General features: G+C 39.1%; 3 protein-coding genes and 1 pseudogene across 3 annotated transcripts; 2 read left to right on the plus strand and 2 right to left on the minus strand.

The window, feature by feature from the left end:
* Positions 1 to 320: 320 nt before the first annotated feature.
* On the plus strand, positions 321 to 7,417 carry LOC110051955 (neurexin 1-like). Its single transcript, XM_020758069.2, has 5 exons — positions 321 to 976; positions 1,983 to 2,218; positions 2,850 to 3,065; positions 3,818 to 4,276; positions 5,634 to 7,417. Exons 1-5 carry the CDS (start codon positions 441 to 443, stop codon positions 6,008 to 6,010), a joined length of 1,824 nt encoding a protein of 607 aa, XP_020613728.1. The 5' UTR covers positions 321 to 440; the 3' UTR covers positions 6,011 to 7,417.
* A 979-nt stretch (positions 7,418 to 8,396) lies between these two features.
* LOC149097730 (histamine H2 receptor-like) lies at positions 8,397 to 9,430 on the minus strand (annotated as a pseudogene).
* A 1,325-nt stretch (positions 9,431 to 10,755) lies between these two features.
* LOC110051958 (uncharacterized) lies at positions 10,756 to 12,874 on the plus strand. Its single transcript, XM_020758072.2, has 2 exons — positions 10,756 to 10,925; positions 11,890 to 12,874. Exons 1-2 carry the CDS (start codon positions 10,841 to 10,843, stop codon positions 12,405 to 12,407), a joined length of 603 nt encoding a protein of 200 aa, XP_020613731.1. The 5' UTR covers positions 10,756 to 10,840; the 3' UTR covers positions 12,408 to 12,874.
* A 198-nt stretch (positions 12,875 to 13,072) lies between these two features.
* On the minus strand, positions 13,073 to 22,969 carry LOC110052076 (nuclear receptor-binding protein-like). The gene is made up of 20 exons (XM_089280479.1): positions 22,758 to 22,969; positions 22,133 to 22,255; positions 21,702 to 21,743; positions 21,103 to 21,255; positions 20,329 to 20,369; positions 19,974 to 20,068; positions 19,077 to 19,157; positions 18,308 to 18,372; positions 17,912 to 18,004; positions 17,330 to 17,413; positions 16,903 to 16,951; positions 16,623 to 16,698; positions 16,409 to 16,459; positions 16,072 to 16,131; positions 15,420 to 15,492; positions 14,986 to 15,054; positions 14,380 to 14,443; positions 14,207 to 14,262; positions 13,973 to 14,039; positions 13,073 to 13,851 (listed from the first exon to the last, which is right to left on the minus strand). Coding segments are annotated over exons 1-20 (1,473 nt in total). The 5' UTR covers positions 22,887 to 22,969; the 3' UTR covers positions 13,073 to 13,849.
* Between the last annotated feature and the right edge of the window lie 24 nt (positions 22,970 to 22,993).

A 22,993-nucleotide genomic window follows, 5' to 3' on the forward strand; every position in this document is an offset into this window, starting at 1 on the left:
CAATAATGAGACTTTAATACGACAGTCTGCAGGTGAAATGTAGCTAGTTCACATTGTGCAGGGACGCTTCTTCGTCCGCACGTTTTGGAAGTAGCAGGTTTAGAGCTTTTAATAACGTCAAAACGGCTTAAAACTGATACCCGTGACGTTTCCCTCTTTGGAGAGGTCTTATTATTTTATTCAGCTTCTCGAATGTGTGTTATTCCACGCGATAAGGGCAAAGTTCAAGTCCGCCAATGAAGTTATTGCAATTACTGATAGTGGACATGCGGTTGAAAGTTGATGTGAACCGGCGAATCACTTTGTTTGTGTCCGCTAATAAAACGCGATGTACGTTTCGCCGCTTTTCAACAAACAGACTGTAAACAGACTTCCGCTATATTCTCCTAAACATCATACAGGAACAGACATTTTGTTTTGCAGTCTTGGCTTGGCACACTATGTCAGTAAAATACGCTTTCTTTCTGATTGTGGTGAGCTCACTTGTATCATCGGTGATTCAAGCGGCGGGAACCGAGAGTGCTGGATTAGAATTTTACGGCCAGCTTGATTCTTACGCTGAATATGAACCATGGAACTGGCGTCTGAATGCAACACTACAGTTCTTCTTCCAGACTAAATCGAAAAAACCTGCCATGATCTTTTACCAAGACGACAATAGAGAAAGCCAGTTTATGGATTTGTTTCTCATGAATGGAAAAGCTCGATTCCGTGCAAAGGTACAAGGAATGAACGAGATTGAAAAACGAGTCATTCGACACGACTTTGCTGACTCAAAGTGGCATAAGGTTAATATCGAGTTGTCTGAGGAAGAAATAAAGTTGTCCATAGACACTGAAGACACAATATACAATGCAAGGCCGATAGTACTTACTCGATATGCTGAATCTCTCGACAATGCCGCCCTGTATGTCGGTGGAATTCCTCTAATTAACCAGGGATGGTCTTATCCAGCGATTTTCTTCAATGTTTACGAGTAAGTACAGACATTTATTCTCATTCTGTTAGCTGTTATTGCAAAACACTAGTTAACGGGTTTATTCGCAAATCATGAATGCGTCAGTGCACTTATTTGTGACAGATGAGTTTTGGAGTGCTCTCGAACAAGGTTAGCTCACAAGTTGAGCAAACTCACAAGCAGTTTTCTTGCTAGCTAAATCATTTAAGATTCGAGTGGTTTGAGAAACAATGCACTGAAATACGAATACGCCATTGAGCTACGGCGTAAGTCGACTTGCTGTTTTCCACAGAAAGGCAACTTTGCAGAGTAAATCAGGTAACTGTATAGTTTATGTAGTATTTTCCTGTCATCTTTCAGTTGCAGATTTGAACGTTATAAAACTTTCATTTGTTAAAAGATCATAAATGAATGATTGCGATGTCAGTGTTTTGTTATTTTTAATTCAAAGTAAGATTAATTATAGAATGTGTTCACGTGACCTCATCAAATTCTCAAATCCAGAACTAAAGAGCTTGGAAACCAACGCATTTTCAATTTCGGAGTTATGGCGGTGTGTGACATTGAGCTAAGATCACGTTTGTCGAAAAATATACACTTAACTCGTGACTTTTAGCCATTTTAGGAGTTAACGTATTAGGAAAAGTGCTTGTGTAAATGCTTTTGGTTCGGTTCAGATAATCAGTTGTCTAGATAGCCAAAGTAAGTTTCAGATGTTTACACTATTTTCCGGCCGCCATAATGGAGGACTAAGGAGGTACTAGGCTCGGAACACTTCGACGAATATCTCAACTTTGGGACAACGCACACATCTGAAACTTGGAGAACTGTCAACTTCATTTATCGTCTATAATATCACAATTTCTTGACTTTATCCATTGAATGGTTTTTGATTTTATATTTTATTGCGTGACAATGCACTCGCTCTATTATTCTGTTACAAAACCCTTGCAATCAAGTCAACTTCCAGTTTAACTTACAGTTCCCTTAAGCTTGACTAACAAATCCATTCACTTTAATTTAGGAAAGACCCCGCTGTCTTTAAAGGCTGTATTGGCGACATAAGATTCAATCGAGCTCCGAACGGTCGTTTAGAAAGAGCAAGACTTCGGCGTTCAAAGAAAGCCACGAATACCTGTAAAGGAGACTGTGAAAAGCGGCCTGAGAGATGCGCCAATGACGGCCGGTGTATCGACATGATAAGGGATTCCGAGTGCGACTGTAGGGAGACTGAGTACGAAGGAAGAAGCTGTGCAAAACGTAAGGACATGTGAATAGCAAAGTCTATTTTCCCGCCTAAATTTTTTGTTGTTATGGTAACCACAGAGGCATGAATGAACTAAAGTGATAGCATACATTTATATAAATTATTAATATAATTAACCTTTCTTAACGCTTAAGCCTTAAGCCCTGTCCACACTACGCCGCGGAAATTTCAAAACGGCGTTTTCACTCTAAAAACGTATCAAATGTTTCCCGTCCACTCTACCCCAGAGCAAATTTGAAAACGCAACAATCACCGGTCATTTTGGATTTGTGTTTGAGGAAAACTCGTTCAGGGAAATCACATGATTATCATGTCGTCATCGTATTCGAAAAGCTCCGTTACAAAATGTTTTCCGTCCACGCTAAAACGAAAAGCCGGCATTTTCAAATTCCTTCGGTTTGAAGAGCGTTTTCGAAAAGCTCCGTTTTCGTGAAGCTTTAGTGTGGACGGTAAGCCTAACCGTAGTAAAGCTGCGTCTTCAAATTTCTCCGGCGTATTGTTGTCAGAGGCTTGAATAACTGAACCTGACCATAGTCAATTCCACCTGCATAAGCAGACGGAAGGTCGCGGAAGGTGCGGGGAAACAAGCTGATATTGCAATAACATTTTTACAATCTTTGACAGGTTCCACAGTTGTCTTTATGGATGGTAATGGTGCATATATGTCATACAACCTGGACAGTGACAATCCTCTGAGGTCAACAGAAAGAAATGCACTGGAGTTCCGGTTTTTAACAGAAGCTAAAGATGGCGTTTTCTTTTACATGGGGCGAGATAAAGACCACTTACTTGTGGAACTTGTTAATGGAAGTCTACGAGTGCAAGCAGATTTTGGCGATGGTAAGCAATAAAGAGAGTAGATAATGTAGCTATGTACTATGAGCAGAAAGGGGAGACAATAGAGGGGTGTTGGGGAAAAGGACAAGAGATGACCCCCCCCCCTAGATAATAATACAGCAACAGCAATAGTGTAGTTGCATCTCAAATACACTGTATGCTTCGTACGTTTGCCGTACAAAGGTGGTGGTAAGAAATAAAGAGACTAGAACATAACTGAGTCATTTGGCTATGCACTGCGCACAGAAAGGGGGGGGGGGGGGGGGACAAAAGAGGGCCGGTATTGGGAAGGAGAGTAAGAGGTGCTCACCCCGGGCAACAACAACAACAATGGTTTATTTACACCTCAAATATGCTTTATGCTTTGTACGTTTGCCGTACAGGCGTTGTAGTGAAGTATTCGACTAAGTGTACTTTCTGCAGATCTGATGAAAATCTGTGTTGAGCTCTTTCTTTAACACTATAAAAACAACTAAGTTTAAAGCGTTACAAATGTCTGTGCTTGTCTGTACTTGTGAGCCATTTTAATGAAAGTTGTGAGAATTGGTTGATATATTAGGAGTTGCCGACTATCCCCTAAGATGTAAAATGGTGACAAGAGTAACTTTTCAGAGAAAGTTTTCTTGGAAGGACATTCAATTCACTTTCAATTTTTTTTTTTCATTCAATTCTCTGTTGATAATGATCAAAATGATTGAATTCTAATTTCCTGAAAGATCACACTTTGTCATTTATTTTGAATCTCTCAAATGTAGGTCCTGTTGTCGTGCACAGTAAGGAAAATATTCTGTCGGACAGCTGCTGGCATCACGTGGAAATCCGCCGAAGGAAACGACGTTTGACCGCCATGATCGACTTAGGGAAATCTGGGACTTACAATGCAAATTTTTCTATGTTTACAACACTCAACCTCAACAACCAGTCGAATTTGATTTACTTTGGAGGAGGTCCTTCAATGGATCTACGCTTCGCAAAAGCCAAAAGGTTGTCATTTAAAGGCTTTCTCCAAAAGCTTCGATTTGAAGGATTCAATGTCTTAGAGAACGCGTTACAAAACAAAGACGGTTTTTCTCACACTGGAGTGATGGACATTACCCCCTACAATGTGCTTTTTGGTCAGGCTAAGGAAAAATGCGAGGCCGGGGGGTCAGGATGCTCACCCAGTGAGGATGACTCAGACAATTGTAATCCATCAACACTCCCTCCTACCACCAGTGAGTACTGTTATGTACCATTATAGGTCCGGAGTACGTGCGAAGTATTCAGAGCAAGGTATCATTGTATTGGCTGCCACATAGGACTGCACTGCGTGCAGAGTATTGTGGCATCATAGGGCCTTGATCCGTAGGAAGAAATACGCAATCATTATATTCTGTTGAAACTTGTTTTCTAATTGATTAAAGTCCAGACCCCGTTGTTGGAAAGGTTTATGACGGTATCCACGAGATAAATCTCTATTCAGTGGAAGGTGTTCATAAAACAAACCACGCTATCCACTAGGTAGTAATTTATCCATTGGATGGCGTTAGCCACCTTCCTTTCAAACAACCCGGGCCAGGTGGAACGTCTTTAATACGGACAGGAAAGTGCCAGTGCCGTACTACGGAGGTGTCCGTAATACATTGGTAGAAATTATAAGAATCCTGGTTTCTTTGGGACCAAATGTCTGTAATAAAGAGGTGTCCTTATTATAGAGGCATCGGTAAGGATACGTTCGGCTGTATCTTGTCCTTAACGCACTGTGCAGAAGAAAAAGGAGAGGGATCGATCTTACGAGAGACTAGTATTTCAGGGGTCTGTAAAAAGACGTTTTCGTAAATAACTGTGGTCTCTTTCTCAAAGCGAGTTTTGGTGCCCATCCTTTCACATAAAAAAGAGATTTCATTCGCATGCAAATTAAACTCATTTTCATACGAATGGTTGCGCACCAAGCTTCGCTTTCATAGAGAGGCTTAAAGCAACTCGGAAACGGGCTATTTTTGATTTAGTAGAATTCTACTAGTACACTAATGTAAATGCTGTAATCTGATTGGCTGAGCCATTGAACACTATCAGCCATTAATGTGCAGTGGCTGGAGGTCGTCTAGGAAATGGCGACGTTTTTGGTTTTTCCAAAGTGTTGGAGGAAAATTTTGATGCAAATGGATAATTAAATTCCAGAGCAGTCTAAACGAAAGACATTTACGGTTTTTTGACTTTTGAAAAAGTTGAAATTATTGAAAAAGCTAATGCGCACGCGGACATATTTTCAATTTTAAATGACAATTCAGTCCGAGCGATCTTTTTCAGGCGCAAAGTTTAATAATACGTCAAGAAATAATGGGAAATTAAACCGTTATTTGAAGTAAATTTTAGTAAGAATTCTACTAAAACAATTCGATTATTCCTCTCTCGATTTCTAAGAGGTGATAGTTGATTCGACCTTCGGCCTCATCAACTATCGCCTCCCAGAAATCTCGAGCTCATAATCTGTTATAAAGCCTTAAGCTTATCAAATGATAGTTTTACAGGATTGTAGCTATAACTTTGTAAGTGTCTAACCGTTTATAGTGTTTTTGCTCATTTTTTAAGATACACAGACAACCACGGCATCTCCAACAACCACCCCATCACGTGCTCCGCCAAAAATACCTGAGACCCAGCTACCTCCGGAAACCGCGAAACAACAGAAACCGACACCGAGGCCTAAAGGTGTGTCAGCTTGGGTCATTATTGTAATAGTTCTAGCCGCCATGGCAGTCGTGTTCATCTCTGTGTTTTTACTGTACCGCTGGAATCATCGCTATACGGGCTCATTTAAACCCAGTAAAAACGGCGAGGGTCAGATGCGAGAACCTGGAGTGGAGCCCGCTGAACAACAAAATGCCCGGATGTATAATCAACCGGCGTTTTACATGTACAAACCTCCTAAGAAACCACCAACTGCCGAAAGCCCAGTGTCTATTTAGAACAGCGGTCTAGCTCCTGAAGCGGCGGTTGATGCGGCAAAGGGCTTCATTCGTAAAGTTCTTGGGTACTATTTAAGACAGCGAGGCCAGCTTAGCTTCTGGAAGAGAATCTGTCAATTTTAAGTGAAGAGCATCGACAAGACATTGACAAAAAGTACTGTTTTTATCATCGAGGAGACCATCGTATGTTAAACAAATGTGTTACTCCAATATAGTGGGAACAGGATTGAGTTACGAAGCAAAAAAAAAAAAAAAAACCCTTCACATCTATACTAAATTAAAAAAAATGCAGCTTTGCGGTGAAAGCATTTACAGATGTTTCAGAGAATTGTTTATTTATTTCTACATGCAGAGAAAGCGTACGGACGTATCCTGCATTTTTATGATGTTCAGAGGTGAAAGTATTGAGGAATGCTATAGTAAGCCGTATAATCAATGGCTTTATGGCTTGTATGTCACCCGCAGAACTAAGCATCATATCAGTATTAGGTATGAAGAAACCCCAGGACTCGATAATACTAAAGACAGCTAAGCTTACCTTCAAGGCAAAGGTTAAATCTGAATTTTGCTATTTGTGAAAATTGCAGTGGAATATTTTATAGTGTACAAAAAACTCGACCATGTCTTCCACTTATACCGTAAGATGGGAGAAATGATCAGCGTGCTTAAGACCAAACAAAGTTATGGCAAAGGTGCAAAGATTGCGGTTTCTATATGAAGTAGAACTTCTTTTTTCCTTCACAGGAACATAACTTTATATACATTGCATATGAAATGTTACTTTTACTTTCGACCTAATGTTCATTGTCTTAAAACTTCGACTGTATATTCAAAGCCAAACGATTTCTATTTTCTGCAAAGTTAGTGGCAATTTTCTGGATGTGAATTGAACGTCAAATTAGTTTTAAGAATAAGAACTCCTAAAATTAAGCCCTAAACGGAGGTATTTTCTTGCGTGTTGAGCTTCATATGTTAAACCTTCACCCCAACTCCCTCTCCCTGCAAATACTATTGGTAAAATCTTGAAATTCGGACTTGTCGGAGCTTTATTGAAGTGTCTTAAGCTGAGAAAACATCATTTCATATGCTTTTTGAGGTAACTTACAATGCTTTTTGACATGGACAGCAAAGACATCAGCCGGTCTGACTAAATAAAATATCTACCGGCGAGGTTGATCTCGGACATCCGAGACTTCAACAGTGTATTTTCGTAAACAGTAGTTGTTTCAGTGAATGAAGACATGTGATGTGGAAGAAAGAGCGATCCGCGTTTAAAACTCCTAGATAAATATTCAATTTCTGGTGATAACAATAGTGGCATCTTTCCATTTCTAGGAAATCTTGATAAAGAGGACTTTGCCTGGGATGAATGGTATAAGTAAACACAAACATTTCTGAAAAAAAAAACTGTTGTTTTCATTTCTTTACTCTGCATTGATAGCAGTTAAAACGAACGTTTGCCTCCTTAATACCTAGTTCCTGTTATATGCCCTTTCCAAGGTCAAAACTCTACAAGCGTCTCGTATAATAGAATAAGAGTTCCATAAAATCCCGCGAATAGGAACTCACTTAACTCAACCCTCCTCCAAATATAAATGCAAACATCCTTGCAATAAATAATTCGAATAGACGTCTTTGGGCTTATATTTATGTCTATATCCACAGCTCTTGATTTACCAGTAGAAAGTTCGTACACCAGGGACCCGTTTCTCGAAAGTCCCGAAATGTTCTCGCACCCGCAAAGCCGTAGCAAAATCTTAAACCTTATGATTACAGAGCTGTTTTGTCAGTTCACATATTCTTAATATGAACAGAGGTTCCCTTCAAACAAGAAGTTTCAGGCGTATACACTTCTCCGTTTTTACATACAGATTATATAAAAATGGCTTTACGAGCCCGAAACGTTTCCGGGGCTTTCGAGAAACGGGTCCCAGGCCCCAGTTGTTCAAAGGGTGGATGACACGTGTATCACTGGATAACACACTACCTAGTGGTTAGTGCAATTGGTTTCGTGAACTGGATGGGTATTTGTTCAATGGATAGTATTATCCACCCTTTGAACAACTGGGCCCTGATTTTCTTGTCCGAGGACATGACACAGTTATTACGACCTGGGCTTGAAACCAGACATCTACATCCGGAGTCCAGGGCATGCGCACCAACCATTACGCCCGCGCACTTTACTTTGAACTTAGGAAACTTCGGAAAATAAAGTTTTTCACCTGACAAACTTTAACTTGTAAAGTTTGGTTTCGTTGGTTTTAAAATCAGTGAAAATTGAAGAATGTTCTCGACGCCTACATCGACTAGCGTTTTATGCATGAGCAGCGTCTGTGAATATTTGCTCTAAGCTGTGTTCCATCCTGTTGTTCAGTGGCGGGTTTGTCTATGATGATGATGGTGTTAATAAAGCATACTGCTCTCTGACTGGAACCAATGTTAAGTTATTCATACCAATCGTTTTGATAGTTTTGTCTAACCTGTGAGAACCTCTGCAGATTCCAGCCCGCCTTAACACAGTCTGAACCCCGGTACGAATTTTCTTTTACGTATGGAATAGATGATCGGATTACACAGCGAACTGACAAAGAAAACACTAGAAGTAACCAGTACTACCTCGGCTGGGACTTGCCTACTTTTCAAGTACTGACGACAGAAAACAGTAATCCAACCAGGAACATAACATAGAACAAAAGCCCCAATGATAATGCTCACATCGACGGCTGCCTTCCTGTAAATCGTGCTCTTAGTTCTCCTTTGCCATTGGCCCTCAGCACTGTCATGTCCATGAGTTCCCACTCGCACTCGAATGGTATTTCCCTGAAGAATTTTTGCCTTGTTGAAAACAGACCAGTTTAGAAACACAATTTAAAGAAAGGGCACAAAAAAAGTGATTAGAGCAAACAAGAGTATGTTCCGAGCGATATTATCGCTCTGCACTTCCCATCCTTGCTCACAATAGAATAACTCTGAATTGTAAACGTACTTTGCCCAACCGAGGAGCGGACCGAAGGAAAACGGAATCGGGATTTTCCAGATGACAACTATCAACACAACTCTTGACTTGCTAATTGAACCATCGTAGGTCAAAGGCGATCTAACTATGGCCTTGTATCGCTCATACGACACGGCTATCAGATGAAGAACGGTGTTAAGGTAGAAATATCGCAAAAAGAATGGATTGAGAAAGCACATTGTTTGACCGTATAACCACTTTTCTTGTGATATGTTTGCTATGCGGAACGAGTTTGTGAGGATTAAACAAAGAAAGTCTGACACTGCGATGCTGGCGAGCAGAATATACTGCATGACGTGAAATCTTCTTTCCAAGCCGATCGTTACTATTACCAGTAAATTTCCAGGAAGTCCGATCACGTTGAAAAATGCGAGGAACACTGCAATGGCTCGAGGAAGCGCCATGTTGCTTTCAAATGGTTTCAGCAAGAAATCTTATTTCTCCACCTCGGCCGCCAGTGAAGTATGACAATTGTTTGGTTACAATATTTGCTTGCATGTATTCGTCACCGTCGTGTGTTTTTTTCCTGGGTTTAATAGACACCTTGAAAATTACTTGGGAAGAATAAGCAACCGATCACATCCGACATATAGCTCGGTTGGTGAAACACTGAACTGGTATTCGCAGAAGTCATGATGGGTTCGACTCCCGTTCATGCTTGAAATCTACTGGCTCTGTTTTCACAGCTGTTTAAGTTGTGTATATAATTACTATGATCATTTATGTCTTTACAACGTAATTACTCTTTACTTCCGCGTATTTTCGCCGGTTTGATGGGGAGGTCAGTGTTTTATGAGGTGAGAACTTCGCCGATACATGTAAATATTACGCAAAAGCTCTCTTCAATCGAGGAGAAGAATTACTGAAAATGAACTTAAAATTTTCCCACATCGTATTTTAAATTTTCATGCTGGTTTATGATTGTTCCATCGTCGACTTTTACTTACACACTAATTTTCTGGAAAGGAGATATCAAACATTTTGTCAACAACTGAACAAAAAGCTTGAGAGTTTGACTGATTACGTTGGAACTATTTTATTAAAACGTTTATTGGTATAAAAAAGTAATACAATATTGGTACGCGTATGAGGCTGTTTATGTCGCATGTTGGTTCTACGACAGTTATCGAACAGTTCATTTATTCAACACTAATTTAAAGTAGGTAAAAATGAAAAAGACGCCAACAACACTAAACGTACTGCTCGATGCTAAAACTATATTTTAGGCAGAATCACAGGCCGCAAAGTTTTGCAAACCGCTAAGATCAGATCTACTTCAAGTTTTAAAAAGAACGCTTTTCTTTTTTTTCTTCCTGGTATGCTTATCCAAACGTACAGCTCTTAAACCTGTTCGCGGCGGGATGTGAAAACCAGTATCCTTGATGGCTATATTTTTTATTTCCTTGAAACACTATTTAATTGCCAGTCTTTAGCTAATGTAGATTTGAAAATTCACCTGCACATATACAAACATAAATATTACTGTACTGACGGTTTAATGAAAAGATTCCATAGAACTAGATACCAGGTAGTTATTCGTCCATCGTTAACAATAAGAAATAGCATAATCAGAAAAGGCTTACCCTGAAGACTTACAGAATGAGAAAATCGTAATTATAAAACTTTTTGAAAAGCAAAACACGGTCAATGTATAATGCGTCAGTTGCTGGGTGTCCCTGTGGTATGAGATACAGGTGGGACTGCGGTTTGCCAGTTGGCTCGGCGCCAGACCACAGCATCCATTTCGCAGGTGGCGATACGACTGCAGCAGTACTGAGAGCAGAAGATATTTCGTTTTAAAGCTTCAATTGACCATGAAACAGGCTGAAAAAGTCTCCACGTATCCCAGCACTGGGGATCATATCTACGTCCTTCGTTCCTTGAGCTATACACATCATGGTAGGCAGTGTTTCCATTTTCCAACCTCTAAACGTAATACTGACGTTAACGTTTGTCATTTAACATACAAATTGAATACAGTAATCAGAGCCGCCATACACTTGGATAGTCAAAATTGCTTCGCGTTGGCAGTATGGGTATTTGATATTTTTTCCACTTTAATTACAGAAAATGAAGTAACAACAAAAAAAACTCTGCGTGGTCCTCCTTTAGATGTGTTTCAACGGAAAAATGTCTGGCAGTTCAAAAATTGATTTAATTTGCTTGCTGAAACTTTATGTGCTATCCTTTAGCCGTGTTACAAAAGTAAAGTAGGATATTAACACAACAAGTACTTTTGAGCAATTTTGATTACAATGAGTTTGATGTGACTTCAAGAAAGCTGCCAGATAGTGATGTAGAGCGGTAACCAAACTAGCGCGGACACTGGAAAAGTTATACAGGACACTAACCCATATGAAGCTATGTGACTTACTAATGTATTCAACTTTAAATTGCTTCAAAGAATTTAAGGATGTCTCCTGTCGCACCTCGGGACTTCACAGTCTTCAGTTAAATTCTTCAAACAGTTACTGCCAAACTTCAAAACCTCGCAACCTATTTTAGAAGAGGGTGGCAAAGAGTTTACGCGTGACTCAAGATGAGGGCAAAAATTACTGTGTGACGCGTGGGAAGTAACTAAAAGGTGCTTGAGTTTACGAAAAAAAAAAACATTTTTATCGGTAGCTCAAAGCATATCTGAGGCGTAAATTTTGTTAAAAGTCTTTCATGAAACTTGATCACACACCTTCCCCCCCCCCCCCCCCCTTCCCAACTCCTGCAAAACTCTTAGAATAGCCAGATAGCTAACTACCGGTTAACTCGAAATCTAAGTCACCATGCAGATGCTTTTATCGATCGATGCAAGTACCCAAGAAATAAATCCATTGTTTTTTCACTATAGACCTCTCGTTCTTTGTAACAGGTATCTACATGGGTGATAGCAAAGTGGTGCATTTTCAAACTCCTCTTGAAACAGGACGGATGGAAAGTTCGGAGATCGTAGAAAGCGATTTTCAAGAGTTCCTTGGACCTGAAAGCTCAGACTGGTACTTGTATAAATACGGCGCCACTGAGGAAGAATTCAGCGGAAATCCGCGTGGGACATGCACAACTAGACACAGTGAAGAGCTGGAAACTGTGCTTGAACGCGCGCGCCTGGCATTGCGGGAAGGATTTGGGCAGTTCAATATAGTGGGTAGTAACTGCGAGGACTTTGCTTTGTACTGCAAGACGGGACAGCGATCCCAGACCAGCGGTCAGTACTTATCAGCCATGCGCAGAATAGAGGCCGCTCGCCAGGCTGCAGCTACTGGTTACAAGAGTCCTATAGTGTACGCTGGCTGTGTCTTGGGCTGGTTCACAGCCAAGGATTTTGGAATAAACTCCGAAAGTTCAACAAACGATGAGAAAGGTGAAGAAATGCCATTGAAAAGCAAGTAGGGTTAATATAACTCTACACCCGCATGGTTGAATAGTAACCATGATGGCGAACTGAAGTTGGAATGTCTCAACTGAATGAAATTCAGATTAAAGAAGGACTCCATCAGAAGTTCGAATAACAAGTGGACAAAAACTTTGTACCGAGATTATTTACTCTGTATTACAAACTTCTATCGGACTGTTTTAAACATCTTCTAAAAATGTCGAAAACAAATTTTGAAGTTCAAATGAAACACTTGAAAGTGCTGCTGAAATGAAACTGATGATGACATTTTACCAGTGATTGCACAATTTCCCTGAACTTTGAAACTTATTTTCTCGAGTTCTCATGGGAAATTGTTTTCGGTGTTATCTCAGACAACGATTTATACAGTATATTTAGCTTCAAGAAAATGTAAAAAGGCCTGTAAATGCCTGAAATTATTCTGGTACAAGATTTCTGTCCATTAAAAACTGAAATTGCTCGATTTCCTATCGGATTTCGCCTTAATTTCGCACACAAACACAGCCAACTGACGTCATAAGAAAACCACATGAAAGTGAGAAAATATTACCAAGCAGCGAATACCACGTGACCTGTTTGTCAGCAGGCTTGCTGATGATCAAGAGTGATGGAAACTTGACAAATAGGATTAACAATAAAATACACTACTATACAACACGGAGCGACTGAAGAACAAGTTTATTTGATAAATAATTGTAATTTTACGATAATTCAACATCTTATTGACTTTATGTCTCAGTTCTTGGTACGTGACACGATTTTGCCTGGCCTCACACCGACCTGATCGCTTCACCCCCAAGCTCGGTACTGAATTTTATACATTTTCAAGTTTAATTCTTGCTGAGACAATTTGATTTTAGATCAATATTATTCTTTTTTTACTAGGTTCGATTTCCACCGCTCCCATTTTCCCAAACAGCGGTTGAAACACTAGCCTTGTTTTTACCCTGATATTTTTTCCTCTTTTTCGTAACTAGCCTTCTTGAATTTGTAATAAAAAGGTAAAGACAAACGTTAGCAATAAATTACATAACGTCAACGGTTCATAACTACTACTCATTCTGAGCCGTCCCGAGTGGCATGAAACTTCACTGAAGCCGAGTTGTTATAAATTTTTCGGGAACACAGCCTCCTGTAATAAATCGTTCACCATTCCTACACTATTGTCGCAAATCTTTTTCCTTCAACATTTTCTTGCGACGCTCCTTTCCTCAAATACTCCCGAGTCTCTACCCTTTTTCGTAAAATGTACGCGCTTTTACTCAGCCAAATTATCCGTGAGTCAAGACCATAGGTTACAGAACTCAAGAAGCATCTTTAGATTAATTTCTTCCGTATTTACAAAGGTATTCAAGAAAGGTAAGCTGCCACAAGGATTTGCCTCTGACTGGCTGTGTTCGTTTGTTTGTTTGTTTTCAACAGCACAATGGGTTATGAACTCTGAAAGAGAAATAACACATGACTATTCAGTTTGCATTTCACGTGAACCTGCTCTTTCCAGTAAATACATTCTCGGTGGCTTAGTGAAATGTGAAAAAAAAACCTCTCCCGCAGTACTTACAGGCCTTCATAGCAAGGTAGGAATCTAACTGCTCCTGCATGGCTATAGCTAGAACATCACGATCAGCCTGAAAACGAATGACGCATAAGCAAACAAGACCAATAATCACGGAAAACAATCGGGAAAGATCTCTGGCGGAAAGCGTCTTAAAAAATTACGGACGTGATAGGAGCCATGTCACAAAAAAGTCCTAAAATTCAATTTTAAACTTTGCTCAAGTTTGTAGTTAGGTACCTTGTTTACGAGTCCACATCTGATCAAATCATCGGCCAGATCTCCTCCCTTGTCACCTGTAAACCAAACAGCATTAAAAGTTTTCTTTGTCTACAGCACAGCAGTTTAGATGACTTTCAACCTATCAGAGCAGGCGTTATATCATTGAGAGTTTATTACAGAGAATATTGTACCTGGACGTATATCACACATAAGATGTCTATTCATCTTGTCATCCAACTTGAGAAGTAGTTCCAACTGTGAAAGGAAACCAGCACTTCAGATATTAGTCATAAAAGAATTTTGAATTCCTTTGGGTCGGTCGTGTTGGTATTGCTGGTAATCTACTGTGATGGTTTGACGTTTTACAAACAAAGAATATCCTATCCTACATCTCTTTATGCCATAAGGCACATAAGGCTTTAAAATACAAAGAATATATGAAACTTTATCTGCATGCCGATTTTGAATTTCCAGCATCCGAATCAGGCTATAGAAACCTCTGATCCTTCAATGAGTTTTACATTAACGTTCTGATGTTCAAACAAAATCGTTTTTCAGTGTCATTTGACAATCTGTGCCCTGCATCCGAATTTTAACACACCGATCTTGGAAGGATACTTTGGTACAATGATTAATGCTTCTTATGATGAGTATATGATGCAAGAAACACTGGATAGTAAGAAGTTTTGGCCATAGACGCGATCAGGTGCAAAACGTCGATTTGAATTCTAAGGCAATTCACTGACCAAACTGATTTTATCACTTGCTGCTCTCTCCCTTCTGAGTTACTCACTGACCTGGCTTTGGTATTTACTATCTCCACCCTCCTGAGGCATCATTTTGATGTGACATTTATTTATGATTGCCTGTTAACAACAACAGTAACAAAGTTAACATTCAAACGAGATCCTAAGCCATAAAGCCAACCACTGTTCATCATTTGCCAGCTACAGTGTCGCTGTCCACACGAGGCTCTGATAGTCTTGCTAAAAAAAATGCCTGAAGCAATTTTGTACCAACTTGTGTCACCAACAAAAAAGATTTCAGTAACCTGTTTCAGGCATACACGCTTATCCAGTGTTTTTCTTTTTGCTGCTCTCCTGCGTGGCAGGCGTTCAAATGGGAGGGACAGTGGGAAACAGAAGCGCGAAGTGAGATTGGAGGGAGAGGGAACCACTCCGTCCCCCTCTGATCATGCTTTGCGCTTCTTTGGACAAAAGATGAATTTTACCCTTCTTGTTTCTTCATCATAGTGATCATCTTTTTCATTTAGTACAGACTCCACATCTTCAGGAGACTTGGGTCTACAACATCAACACAACACTCATGATTACCTTTCTCTGCAGTTCAAATATATGATCCCTCATATATTCACTTGTAACAATCAATCTATCAACCACTCTTATAAAAACTTAATAAATAAATGGTAAAGTTTAGACCTTTTAACAGCTTGTAGGGGGCTGTGTACAACTAAAAATTCAAAAAGATAAATAGGATGTATGAAGAATAAGTTCTCTCTAGGATTGGTAAAAAGGTGAAGACTGCATTCGAGCCAAGTGGCCCATCAGGCCAGCGCTTTTCTCCAGTTTCAGTGCCATGAAACCTGGATGGGATGCTAGTCCGTTGCAGGGTTACTCCCAGCACAATATTTGCTGGTACCCATTTACACACCTGGGTGGAGAGGCACAGTGAGAGTTAAGCGTCTTGCCCTAGAACACAACACAATGTCCCCGGCCGGGGCTTGAGCCCGGACCGCTTGATATGGAGGCGAGTGAACTACCCATGAGGCCACCATGCCTCTCTAGGATTGGTGACAAGGATAATTCATTAAAAGTAATGAATATCAGTAAGGAGAATTTTGGGGTTGATCAGTCAACACCCACCTTTGTCTTGGTCTTGATTCTTTTCTTTGTTGCATTCCAGTCAGAGGAAAAAGGCCATTTCTAAATAAAGATATACACAACAATTTGTGTTTTTATGTAAAACACACCCCCAGATAAAATTTCCGAGATATTAAGATCTCTTGTTAAACAAATAAATATTATTATGGGTTGATTTACCCTGTGCCCAGTCCTGTAACCCCTGTTTGTATCTTGGGAACCAGCATATAACAAGCCTTGTCCCTTCTAGTAATATATTTTCTATAATCATTATGGCAGATAAGCTTAACAAAACTTGACCACATTTTAAGTACCGGTACTTGATTTTTCTATGACTCACCTTACTTCTTCCAAATACTTCTCAAGTTCCAGAGCAGGAGATTTGCCTCGTCTAAAAACCCAGAAAACATAAGAAGTTAAATTATGAACAGACAATATTTCTGATTGACTATGAAACCTCTCAAGGCTTACAAGATGTGCCATACATTGTAGCTCTACCCCTCCTCTAAGCTATGTAATATACTCTCACTATCATATTGCAGTCATTATCTTACTTCCAATTTTGATCCTTTCCAATGACAGCCAGCACTCTCTCTGGATCAGTATCTTCACCCTTGTCGGGAGGAGACACTGAAAAACAATATTGTTGACAGAATAAGACCAAAATCACTAACCATGATCAGAAGACTCTTTGCAAAAATGTTCTGGCCACTAATCAACCTTCAATGCTTACTTTATGCAAACACAAGTAAGCCAAGAAAAAAAATGTGAAAATCTGTGAAAAATACAAACAATTTTCAGCCAGAATAATGTTTGTACTAAAACTATCCTTACCATCATTGTCCACCATACAGTGAGCTGCCAACAACTTGAGTGAATGAACCTAAACCAAACAAGGGGCAAACCATCAGTATAAACAATCAGAGAATATACAATGGAACCACGCCTTACGACCACCCTTACATGTATATGGCCACCATGTTAGTATGGCCACTCATTTCTGGCTCTCAAAAAATGCCTAGTCAGTCACTCAACCCTGCTCCTTAATTCAGTGACATATTATCGTGATCATACTGTGGTTATCTTGAAACCCTTTTTTTTCTGTAACATATTTCTTTGTCAAGATTCATTTGCTTTCTTAAGAGCTTTCTTTCAATGAAAGTTTGTACATGTAGTTAAAACCAGTCACCAAAAAGAAAAAAATGGTCGAGAGCCAACTTTAGCTTTCCAAATCCTAACTAACCATTCATTCTAAACTTACCACAAACAAGCCCGGATGCAATAACAAGTCCCTTGCAGTAGGTCTTTCAGCAGGATTTTCAGCCAAACACCTCCGTATAAAATCCTGTTGATATACAGTGCAAGTGTCACTAAGACCTTAGAGTATTAGAGGAATTTCATGGACTTGACAAGATGTTTGAAAAAACCCCAGAAAGTACTGTCTGATCACTTGTAAAGATGTACAAGCCTTAGGGTGTAACGATCATTGCTACTTCTACTACTACCGCATTTTCTCGATTAAACACTCCTGGCGTTTATTTTAAACTTGACTTACGGGTCAGGTGTTTATTGACTTTTGCAGTTTATTCGAGCATGGAGTTTATTAGAGTTTTTATTCACTATTTTTAGAGCTTTAAAATATCTTATAATAATATTATACCTAAAGCTTACTATAACTTGAATAGAAATCCTTGAGGGTCTTATTTATGAATCTGTGTGTGAGACCCAGCATTTATTTGAGACCCGGTGTTTGATTGAGAAAATATGGTAGGTCCTCAAATACTATCTAACATTACTCTAAGTCAACTCACAAATAATCAGACAACATTTGTTGTACTTGTACCTTTTGGTGTGGCTGTTCTAATCCATCAATAGCTTTGTAGATATTTTCTCGTAACACTGGCCCGTCGGTGTCATGCAGTTCTAAAGCTGCCATCTGTAAGATGCCACATTTGCAGTGTCCATTGGTTGAAAAGAAAATACTGAATAACTCCTTTAATAAGACTGACAGAACAGAGCAGGGCATGGACTCACAGAGATTCTAATTCAACAGCTTCATTTAATTTTTTTCATGGTACATGTGGTACTTCTTATTAACTGCCATATTCCAATTTCATTCTTCATACGCAACTGATGATAGATCAAGTAACATTTGAAACATGTTTTGTTGTCGTTAAAAAGTATTGATCACAGTTTTCTGAGAACATAACTCCATAATCTATATACTGACAAGAATTACCTCAAGTGCACATATCCCAAAAGCGTAAATATCAACTGCACAGTCAATGACATGTCCAGGTTTTCCTGCGAGTAAAAATGTACAATCAAATTAAAACTGATTGTCAAATAATTTACCCTGTGCTCCAAATTTGGCTTATTTTACAAAACTATAAAAGTAAACTACTGCCACATCACAATGTCAGCAACGGTACCTGCCACTGATGTTACAATGTTTTTTTCAGTCCAAAAATTGAAATTTAAGTTATCATCACTTTACTGAAAAAATATCCACTATTTTTTACTTTCTGCTATAATGGTAAATAAATAAAAATAAATAAATAAATAAATAATAGGAATTTGCAGTGGCACATTCTGCATTCTTCTGCAGAGCAGACCCTCTTTGTCTACTGTTTCCAGGTTGAACTGTGTAGTTCAAGAAAATGCTCATGCCTCACCCCTCCCCATCCCTCTGAAAATTCCAATTAAGCTTCATACATTTCTTTACATTTTTTGGTCTTAAAGAACCCCCCCCCAACCCCAGGAAATTCCAGCCCTTTTTGTGACAGGGGGGGGGGGGGAGAGGGGGAGTATGGATATTTTCTGGAACTGCACATTGAAATTTAGAAGTGTTGGTTTTTTTTTGTTGAGGGATGAAAACCAGGGAAACTAGAGAAAAACCCTGTGGTTAGTTCCAAAGTTAGAGTTAAGAATCTGAACACTTGATCACTTCCTGGACTGACAAAAACCTTAAATGCTATAATTATTTAAAGCAGACTGGAGTAAAATACCATATTCTGGGGCAATAAAATGCATATTCCGCCTTTCGTCTCGATAAGTCTTAACATGGTTATGAATGGTGTCAGGAGCAACTAGAAAAGTAACATGAAAACGTGATTAGCTGAGGGCATTAAGCCCTCATGATCAGACGTCCAGGTATTTGAGCATAGCCATGTGATAAGGCCACATTCATCATCAGTGCATTGTGTTTTAGAGTGCTCAGTGCAGTTGACTACACCTCACTCTCAAGGTTAAAATTATGAGGAGCCCAAACGTTCCTATGTGCCCAGCACTTAAGCTTATATGGAAAATGGAAGTTTTTTCAGTTGCTTAAAGGAAAAAGTTGGTCACCTGTGGTACCTGGGTGCTCCTAGAGCACAGCCCTGCAAGGTGCATAGCTCCAAGTTTAGCCGAGCTGTGATTTTAAATACATCCTATTGACCCGTTTGAGAAATGCAAAAAAAAAAAGTGTGCATGTCACTGAATGGAGAGGGTAAACTGCAATGGCATAGCTGCCTTGCCATTGTGCCATTGTGCGATTGTGTGATTGTGCGAATGATGCTCTAAACACCTTATGCTTAAAAAACACAATTCACCAAACAATGCTGGGGTGGATCTGGAAGGGGGTGGGGGCATCAAATCCCCTACATTAAAACCAAATGAGACATTGTATGACACGCTTACTTGGCTTCAGAATGCTGGAAATCCCATTTCTGAGGAACTCAATTTTAAGAATTTTCCAGCGAGAAAAATGGCTCCAGACCCCCCCTACTGACTTTGGCAGTCCATGTCACAAAGTCCCTTCTCTAAATTCCTGTGTCCGCCTCAGCAGTAAGACAAGTTTGAATTCTGGATTGGTTACAGCCTAGTTAGCTACATCTTACTATGTATGACATAATGCACATTACCAGATCCAATCTTGATCAGCCCATTGTGCTGGATAAATATTGTATCACAGGACAAGTTCCCATGAACAATGGGTGTGTCACAGCCATGGAGATAGCTGCAAGAAAAATAGCGACAATACAAGACTGTTAGTAGAAAATGAATGTGGAGTGAATTCAATACTACCAATGTGAGTTATTATTTCTTAAAGGCTTGTGTAATAATAAAATGTGTATAAATATTGTTGAATTATTATTATTATTATTATTATTACTGAGTTATTATTTCTTAAAGGTTTGTGTAATAATAAAATGTGTATAAATAATATTCACTAACTGAGTTTTGGATAAAGAAGTATCATTTGAAATGGACCTTTACCTCAAAGCTGACAAAATTTGTCGTAACCATCTTTTCCACACCTATAATGAAATGATTTGAAAACAAAAACTAACAGTAAGTGACCTGACAAGAGAAATATTGTATCAAGTAAACTATTTCTTTATCAATTGGTTGGCTGCATTACAAATGGCCCATAGTGAAATATACTTTGTTGGTCAAAATGCTCCCAGAGTATGTAAATTTGCATACTTTTGTAATGTGTACAGAGACTACTCAGATCTTGAGTACAAATGGAATTTAATACAGGTCTGTTTTGTAGGCCAATAGGAAGTTGGCCCACTCATCAGTTGACTTCCATAAACACAGAAGCCTACTAAAATACACATCAACAATGTGATTGTGCAAGATGCACTAAACCGTTTACAACAAAACATTGTTACAAAACATTGTAAAAAAAAGTTACAATCAATCATTGCATGTTTGCATGAACTTAAAATGAACTTTAAAACTAATGTGCGCACTACAAATATTTGTGTTTTTTATTTCTCCACTTGAAGATTTGAACACTGTATTGTTAAAAACAAAGTGCAGTGAAAGGAACATGGAAAGGGCATCTTGGAGAACCTCTGGAGTTTTAAATTTCTGGTTGGGGGCATGCCATTACACTCCCTTGTATTTCTTTACCTATTACATGTATATATACAGCCCCCAGTTTCTGAATTTCTGGATGTGCCTCTGGAAGGAATTTAGCCCGAAAATAATTACTTAAATGAAAGACTTTTAATCTGTAAGATTGTAAATCAAAATTGATACCTTTTCATTCAATGTCTTATAATTACTCTTTCGCGTCTTCTTCAGGAACTGTTTCAGCGAACCAGATGTCATGTATTCAGTGATAAAGATGACGCGAGGTTTTTCAGACCTGGTATCCGTCCAGAACTTATGGAATTTAACAATGTTTGCATGCTATCAAATGTAAAACAAAATGAATACATAAGTGAGGATGTCTTCCCAAAAATGAATACCCTTGTTCAATATTTTATTGCAATGTGCAGTTCTAGAATGTATCCACACCCACCTCAAGGAACATTCACGAAGATTCCAAGGGGGAGGGGGGTCTCAAAAGTCAAAACTTTTAAAGGAAAGTATGAGGCTAAACCAAAATTTCCGGGGGGGTTGGACAGGGATTCAAACCAAAAACTTCTTCATGGGACTGGTATGGATACTTTCTGGAACAACACAATGGCTTAGTGTGCCAAGCTTCATGCATTTCAGTGTATTTTCAACAGACTTGTAAGTTACTGACTCATTTGTCAATAAAGAATGCCAAAACGAATCAATCAAAGATCTGATTTATATATTATGTACAAGAGCTTCCAGTATGGAGTCAAGGGTTTCATTTCAATACTTACATCCAGTTGAATCAGATTTTCAAAGACAGCTTTCACATTTTCCTATACAAAAACAACAACAACAACAAAAAAACATGATTCATGGATAAAGTACTTTAAAAATGTTTTATTCAGACCATCACTGAGTAGCAAATGGCACCATGAAACAAAAGCCAGAACATCTGTGTTCACAGGCTACCAACAAGCCTGTTGGTATAAAAATTACTATAATGGGCAGGGAGTCAATTTTTATACTACTGATTTCTCAAGGGCAGTTCAAGTGTGTATATTATAAGAAGCAAGACAGATAGCTGAATTTTTTCTGAAGGAGATTATTGGATTTTTATTAAATCGACTGCAGAGGGAAACAACAAGGTAGAAAAGGGCAGGTCACTTGCATGTATATAGTTATTGAATATAGGAAATTTTTTCAATTGACAAAAATTCAATACCTCTTGACTCTTGAAGGATTTCCTTTCAGAAAACTGCACTTCATTCCAAACCACCTCGACTCCTTCTTCTGTGTCCATGGCTAAGAATGAATGATCAATGCCTGGGACATCCCTCTGCATTACCTTAATAACAGCCGCAGGTAAAAAAATATGAATATCAACAGACATTAAAGAACTGATCCAGCTGATCCACCTACAGATAAGCAGCCACTCTTGCAAAAGAACAGGAGTACACACTGGAAAGATGAACACCTTTAGGATGTCCGTGTCTGTATATGGCTTGAAATATGACAAACTGTCTGTCTTTCATAGGAAAGTAATTTGACAACGAAACTTTAAAAATTCCCTTAAAAATTCTGCCTAGGTAAACTTATTTCTCGCAAGTGTTTTAGGCTTAAATATGGCGGATTTTCATTGCAAAAAGAGATCAAATTAGCAAGCAGTGCTATATGTGTTGATCCCATTGTGATGCTGGTTGAAAACGCAAGTTGAGAAAAATTAATCAATTCTTAAAAAAAAAAAACACACACACACACACACACTGACGACAGAATTTAATTAGGTTTTATGACTGGGAGAGAATCTTATCTATCCAGTTCTAAAACCATACCGGCATATTGCTTACCTCTTGCCTTCGCTTCTCCCATCGTCCACAAGGACTTTGTTCGACTACATCGTCATCATCATCCTCACTTTCGTCTCCAGAATGTTCAAGATGAACCTCAATGGTACCAAGTGTGAGATTGTTGGCCATTTCGGTATTTTACCTGAGACAATTAACGGATGCCACCACACTTTCACTCAAACATGGCCGACTGTGGAACCAGCAACATTCCTCTGTGAGTGTTACATTACGTACTT

The sequence above is a fragment of the Orbicella faveolata genome, unplaced genomic scaffold (assembly GCF_042242905.1).
Source record: "Orbicella faveolata isolate gen_17 unplaced genomic scaffold, um_ofav_v1 contig_47, whole genome shotgun sequence".
NCBI lineage: Eukaryota > Metazoa > Cnidaria > Anthozoa > Scleractinia > Merulinidae > Orbicella > Orbicella faveolata.